Raw genomic sequence first — 8,050 nt, forward strand, 5'->3', positions numbered from 1 at the left:
TGCATTGGTCAGAGTTCTCTAGAGAAACAGTACCAAAGGATGTATCTGTAATTATGAGGTTTATAAGAGTGTCACACAATAGTGGGAATGGAAGAGTTCAAAATGCTCAAGGTAAGCTGTGAAGCTGGCAGCTCTGATAAGAGTCTGTATGAACTCCGCAGGAAAGACTCCTTGTCTGAGAAAGCAGTGATGTAGTCTCCCTTCTTCTTTAAAAATCTTCAACTGATTCAATTATATCATTGGTGGGAGGCACACCTTTATTGATCACAAATGTAATCATCCTCATATACAATCAACTGACTGATAATTTAGTACTCCAGGCTTTCAGTTTATCAATCAACCACAAAATATCCTTGTAGCAATGTGTTGCATGAAAGGGAATATGATATTTGTGGCCAGTTAATTTATAGGTTCAGATTCATGGACAACCCAGACTTCAGTGATATGGAAACAGATTTTATTAGGGAAGAAATTAAAAGAAAGTAATTGAAAATAATTAAAGGAACTTTCAAAAATAATGCATGGTTGGGTAAATGGGTGGCTCAGGGGTAGAATGCACATTTTTCATGTGGGAGGCCTGGGTTCAATTCCCAGACCATGCACCCCCCCCCAAAAAATAAGACATGGTTACGTCACCAGATAAGATGACACCAACTCCTGAAGAAAAGTGTTGGGAAGTCTCAGAAGCAGCATTCCAAATCTCATTAGTAAAAATATGCAACAGCATATTAGAAACAGCATTCAGAGTCTCCTTAGTAAAAATACATAACAAAGCATTCTTTCCCTGTATAAGATTCTGATGAGATGCTCTCTCTTTTTTCCTAAGATTCTCCTCTCTCTTTCTATCTGCTTACATGCAGTTTTTATGATACTTTTTCACAACAGTGGTTGAATTCCAATTAGTTTATGTAACCAGGTCCAGTTTGGCCTTTTGGGAAATGACCAGGGATGGAGAGTAGCTTCCTGGTACCTAGATATCTTTATCAAAGTACACCTCCTTCTGGGAAGATAGTCAGTCCTTCCAGCTATGTGCACATTTCATCTGTTTCTTACCAAAGTCATGCAATAGTGATGTCAGTTGCATGCAATGGCAACATCGGTTCAACAGAACAGACTTTACAAATGTATCTTTTCCTTACACTATGGTTACACCGTTGCTTGACTGACCAGACAACTGTGCCTTATCACTTGGCCAAGTAGACACATGAATCTAAACATCACAGTCCATCACCTGTCAACTTGGCACATATGCACATCACTTTAAAACATGCTTAATTTCCAAATAGAACACAGTAGACAGACATATGTTTCACCTGACAATATTCAACTGGCCTGGGTACAACAAAAAATGCATTACATCTCTCCAGAATAAGGTGCAAGTCCTTAGGTAACATTCATTGTTAAAATTCATATCCTATGACTTAAATAATAAAACATGAACAATACAATTTATGTCATATTGTAAGAAAACAAGCTAATTTCTTATGCACAAATGCAAACATACTTATAACAAAACAGATGAGAAATATTCACACTTCTAATTTCTGTTACTGGTCACATAGTCATAGTTCATACTTATCATTAAATTCTTCTACTACCCATTCCATTTTCCTTTTACCCTCAGCAAGCACTTTAGTTGGTTATGGTTCTTTGCCAGGTTCAGTGAACCAAAACTTCATTCTTCAAGTTTCTGAGTAATTGGTAGTCCTGCATGGATTGGGTTGTTACAAATTTCCATTTACGTTAATCACAGGCCACAGTAGTACTAAGAGGTAACCTAAGGGATGTCCCATATTCCAGGAAAACATTTCTTCACCTCCATTGTGTAGTTTCAGTCCTATTTCCCCTTGATTGTCAGGATGAACCACCCAGACAGAAAAGTAATCTCCTTTCATGCCTGTTGATTCAGTGGCATGAAGCCTAATGTGGCCAGGTGGCAATCTTAACTCCCATTTCAATGGAATTATTTTTGCGTCTCCTGGTAGGAGCACTTGTCCTTTTGAAACTAAGATCTATAAACCAGCAGAGCATAAGATTTCAGTGACAAAAAGCAAAACTTTCTTAGTGGACCATAATGGGTGATAATGAGTGATGTGACTCTCATTTCCACCCCTTGATTCTTGGACCCCTGAATCCTGGAAGAAACAGTACGATATAGTAGAAACTGATTCTGAACATAAACAGCCTCCTGTAGAACATTGTGCCAGCCTTTCAAGCTATTACCACATAATTGTCCCCATAATTGAGTTTTCAAAAGGTTTTTCCACACTTCTCTCAAACAAGCTGCCTCAGGATGTTGGGGAACATGATAAGACCAGAGAACTTCATGAGCATGTGCCCATTACCACACTTCATTTGTTGTTAAGTGGGTTTCTTTATCAGAATTAACGCTGTGGGGAATACCATGATGTCAATAAGGAAATCCATAAGTCCACAGATGGTAGTTTTTTGTGGAAGCATTGCATGAAGAGAAGGCAAACCCTTATTTGGAGTGTATGCTTGTAGCAATTAGAAGAAATTTCTGTCCCTTCCATGATTGAAGTGGTCCAATATAATCAATCTTCCAACAGAGAGGAAGATTATCACCTCAGGGAATGGTGCCATACCTGGGAGTGTTGGGATGTTAGTGTAGTTATAGATCTTGAAGAAAAGAAGACTGACGATGGTGGGTCATGAAAATAAATTGAAGTGTCTTTCAAGACAATTACCAGAGGGCATCCCATTGTAGTTCATCTGGTGAGACAGGATTAGTCACCCCAGGCAGAGGAATGAGGCTTTCCCCAATGGAGGTGGTTACAGGGTTAGCGAGCACTGAAGGGTTAATTTCATTAGATGAAAGTTGGATGGAAGTTTCCTCTGGGCAGATTGGAGGCTGGGAAATAGTTCCATCAAGGAAGTGTGGACGATGGGAACCACTTTCATCAGGAGAGTCCAATAAAGTTATAACTAGCAAAGGCTCAGCAGATTCCAGGAGTCATCTCACATTGCCATCTTTATCAAGCCATATATTCCCACCCCACATTTCAGGACCCCATTCTTTTCCAGTCGAAGCCCCTACTTTAACAGCAGACACAGCAAGATTGACAGTTTATTTAACATCTTAAATTTGCTACACACACAATGAGTCTCTGTGTCTGTTTTTTACAGATCTCAAGTCTGCAACCACAGGAAATAAGATTTTCTTTCAGGGCAAACGTGGAAACTTTTACAACATTGATCTGAAGCTTAAGCGGCAAATTTGAAAGCTTCAGTTCCTCCCTTTCCTTCATAATTGCATCCAGTGTAGCTAACAACTAGCCAACATGATTATACCTTTTAATTTCACAAAACTCCATAAAGATGTCAAAAACACTTTCACCTAGAGCCTTGCCTCACATAAGCATACAATTTGAAAAATCTAATGGTGATAGTTTGCTTATCTCCAATGGACTATCAGTGTCATCTTAATTGTTGGAAACAGAATCATAAGTACCTCTGTCTTGAATCAAAGTAGAAAACCTCTTGTGAAAACCCATTTTTAATATTGTTTCTCAAGGATCACCTCACTCTTGGCAGCAATCTGTGCTAGTCAGGATTCTCTAGTGAAACAGAACAAGCAGGAGATATTTGCAAATAAGAGATTTATAAGGAGGTCTCATGAAGCCATAGAAAAGGAAATGTCCAAAATCCACAGGCCATATTTGGAAGCTGGCTACTCTGATGAAGGGCCTTGATGAATTCCAGAAGAGATGCTTGCTGGATGGAGAAGCAGTGAAACAGTCTCTCTTCTGCCTTAAAAATCTTCAAGTGATCAGATTATCTTGTTGGTGGAAGCACACTTATATTGATCACAGATATTATCAGCCACAGATATAATCAATTGACTGATGATAAAATACAAAAAACTTCTGGTTTATCGACCAGTCACCAAATATCCTTGCAGCAATGATCATGCCATTAACTGACTGACATGACAACAAGACATCATCACTTGGCAAATCTGACACCAGATATAACCATGACAGCTACTATAGAGTATGCTTGTGCACATGAAGGCTGGAGCTCAGCTGAAATCTATTAAAGGTAATTATAGATGCCTATCCTGTTCTCCCTGGATAGTACAATCCTATTGTTTGAGAATAGATTTAATTAAAGCCTTTACACATTGATTACATTGACAGAGAAATACACTCCTTTCTGAGTTCTTCCATTTTGGTTAAAAATGAGAATTGTGACTGAAGAATTCTCCATGTGCACAACCTATTTAATGAATTTTCTGATGCTGTCTAATGGCAGAATAATGTGTAGATTTTCCACCTACGTGTCAGACAAATGGTTTCTCATGTCACCTAAGTTTTTGACATGCAATGAAAGATTCCCCACATAAATTGCAGACTTATGATTTCTTCTCAGTATGAATTCTCTCATGTCTTTTAAGGGTACTACATTGACTGAAAGATTTCCCACATAGATGACAAACATATGGTTTTTCTCCAGTGTGAGTTTTCTCATGTCTCTTAAGGTTAGTACTTTGATGGAAGGCTGTCCCACATAGATGACAGACATATGGGTTTTCTCCAGTGTGAATTCTCTCATGTACCCTAAGGGTATTACATTGACTGAAAGATTTCCCACATATATGGCAGATATACGTTTTTTCTCCAGTACAGATTCTCTCATGTTTCTTAAAGTTAGCACATTGATTAAAGGTTTTTCCACATAGATGGCAGACATATGGTTTCTCTCCAGTGTGAGTTCTTTCATATTGCCTAAGGTTACATACAACATTGACTGAAGGATTTTCCACATAGGTGGCAGACATATGGTTTCTTTCCTGTGTGAATTCTCTCATGTTCCCTAAGTGTACTACATTGACTGAAAGATTTCCCATAAAGATGGCAGATATATAGTTTCTCTCCAGTATGCATTCTCTCATGTTTCTTAAAGTTAGCACAATGTTTAAAGGCTTTCCCATATAGCTGGCAGACATATGGTTTCTCTCCAATGTGAGTTCTCTCATGCTGCCTAAGGTTGCAAAATTGACTGAAAGATTTCCTGCATAGATGGCAGATATGTGGTTTCTGCCAAGTGAGAGTTCTCTCATGTTTTCTGAGTTGACTGTTATAAATGAAATCCTTTCCACATACCTGGCAGATATATTGTTTTACCCCATTTTGAGTTCTCTTATGTTGTCTGAGGGTAGAACTAGCAGTTAAGTCTTTGTCACCTGGATGGCAGCCATGTGGCTTCTCTCCAATGTTCATTTCCTCATATTGTTTAAGGACAGAACCTTTTCTGAAAAGTTTTCTACATAGATTACAGTCATGTGTCATGCATCTGGTATGAGTTTGTTTATGTTGACTAAAGAATGACTGATCATTGAGTGCTTTTTGAAATTGTTTGTCTTCACAAGGATCTTTTCCCATGTCAGTAGATGTGAAGTGAATGAACTCTTCTCCCAAATCATTACTTTCAAAAAGATCCTTTCCACTGTAACAGATATTCTGCTACAAATGAGAAGAGATACATTAAAGTTGCATCCCCACATATATTTATTAATTCAACTCTCTAGTCTAATCATTCACTGAGTCTGCAATTAAAATTCATCACATTTATTACATGCACTTGGTGTGGTACTTTAATGTATGCATGGATTTTCTCTTCTGTAACATCTCAACTGCAGAGATACCTACTTAATTTTGAAAAGTTCATTATGTTTCAAAGAATATGTGTATGAGACATATTAATGCAATTTTACTTTTATAAGACTTCAGGTTATAGTTTTCAGCTCAAGTGAATTTTTCCCTTAAATGAAACTATCCAAAATTTTTATATGGGACAGTGTTTAATCCCAGTTTAGTTACAGCCATATGATTGTGTTGAAATCCTAATTTATTAAATCCTAGCGCTCTATATGGGAGGCCAGTGCTCAGACTCATGAAGTTTACCTTTGAGTGGATGGTAGATGTGTCTTTCTTGTAGATACTTTGCATGGTTATCATTTCTTCAATTTCCTGGTCATTTTCACTGCCTTTAATACCAATTAGGACCATTATAGGGTGGTATAAGTAGAATTAAATAATAGAAAGCCCAATGCTTATGTGATTATGTTTCGAATATTGTCACTTAGATGGGGAAAAATGGAAAAAATAAGGTATGCTCTAGGTAGCAACAGAAATCGACAACTAATAACTTTCAGCATAAACATTTTGGTATGGTGGGTGGTAAAGATAGGGAAATGCATGAAAGTGAAGTATCAGAACAAGGACCATTATGTGAAATTTTAATTCCTACAAATACATAAATATCCCTTTCTCTGAACCAAGTACAATCACAGATGGGTTCTTGACTAGAGCTTCATACATTTATGGGATAATTACCCTATTGAGAATTATTTTCCCAAAATCATAGCCTACATTTCAAAGAATGTCACTCAACTAAGGAAATCTTCAGTTGATGGTTTCAAGCACCAGTTCATTAATTGGTCAGCCAATACTCATATTGAAGTATAGGGTCCTATAACTCACCTGGACCCTGTCCTTGAAGAAATCCTAATCTTTCTCTCCACAGTTCTTCTCTTCGTTCCAACTGGGAAACCAATTCGGATTTGCAGAGCTGATACCCCATTTATTTAAAAAAGAAACACATATTTTGAGTTTTATGCTGAAACAAGTTCATGAACATCAAGGCCAAGAAAAAGTATGAGGGAAAATAAGGTAAAATATGAAGAGAAGCACAAGTAAGTATAATTTACACAGCATATTGCTAATCCTTTTCCAGCAAAGGACATCTCTAGAGCTTCTATCAAAGAAGAAGATTCCTGAGCCTAAATTCATAGACTACAGTTTCCTCAGCCTTCTCATAGGAGGAGAAGATATGAATTCATAATGGTTGAAGAGTATTTTATAAAATAACCCAATAAATATAAGCCACACTAGAACAATCTATTTTCCATGTGGAAAGAGTGTGCATAATATTGTCTTCTTTTTGCTGAAACCTCACCACAGACCCTAGCAGATAATGATTATTTAGAGAATATTTATTCCCATAATTTTATCCATAAAGATATTCAATGAGTTCTTAGGACTGTTGTTAATGTTGGAGATTAAGCAGCAAGAAAGACATGAAATTGTATTCAGGACATTTACATGCCCCTGGTGTGAAAATTAGATGTAAATAAAAAGTAAAGAGTCAGTTTCTTTGAAGTAGTCAAAATGAAAAAGCATCAGAGTAGAGATCGGAGTGGCATATAGTTGTCTAGATACTTGAATAAACTGATGATAGATTAGATAGATGGCTCATAGGCAGATAAATGGATAGATAGATAGATAGACAGATAGATAGGTAGATAGACAGACAGAAATTTGTTTGATAAACTCACCTACAGACACCAGGTGATTGATACTCTCTAGCATAACATTTCTGAACAGCTTTTTCTGGTTTGTGTCCAGCAAGGCCCACTCTTCCTTTGAATCTATGGCTACATCACTGAAGGTCACTGATTCCTAAAACAACATAGGCATTTGTGTTCAGACAAGGCCATCACTACTAATATGCACTGTAGATTGGTTAAAATAACCACACTGAGGAAGAGAGTATTTTCTGTGTATAAATAGCTTAAACCAAAGGATTGCAGTCCAATTGTTCTCACTTCTAGCCTGGCACCTATCATTCAGGTACACTGACAGACATGTACACATTCTGAATAGATAAAACCTCACCATAAAGGGAAATGGCATAATTTATGGTGTGATATAATCTGGAAATTTTCCAAAAAACTGATAACTTCTGTAGGCTGATTTAAATTTTTTCTATTGGAAATTCATAACTAAATTTCTCCCCTTCAGAAAAAATTCTTCTTCATGAATTTCAAATAAATCCACAGATTTATCTTGAGGGAAGCCATATTCTTAATCTGCCACTTTTGAACATAACTGTGGTTCAAATATTCCCTTCAGTCCTATCAAAATACTTACATGTTCTGCTTCAACATTCATCTTCCTTTGAAAATGTCACTTGCCTCAATACTGACTTTTGACCTAGCTAACAGTTTTCCATTCCTGCAGCCTAA

General features: G+C 37.1%; 1 protein-coding gene across 1 annotated transcript; it reads right to left on the reverse strand.

Moving 5' to 3' along the window:
• Positions 1 to 1,536: 1,536 nt before the first annotated feature.
• LOC143649334 (uncharacterized) lies at positions 1,537 to 6,606 on the reverse strand. Its single transcript, XM_077119437.1, is given in 4 exon segments — positions 1,537 to 4,762; positions 4,764 to 5,486; positions 5,928 to 6,010; positions 6,507 to 6,606. Coding segments are annotated over 4 exon segments (1,293 nt in total). The 3' UTR covers positions 1,537 to 4,375.
• Positions 6,607 to 8,050: the final 1,444 nt, after the last annotated feature.

This window comes from Tamandua tetradactyla, chromosome 11 (genome assembly GCF_023851605.1).
Source record: "Tamandua tetradactyla isolate mTamTet1 chromosome 11, mTamTet1.pri, whole genome shotgun sequence".
In the NCBI taxonomy this organism is placed as follows: Eukaryota; Metazoa; Chordata; class Mammalia; order Pilosa; family Myrmecophagidae; genus Tamandua; species Tamandua tetradactyla.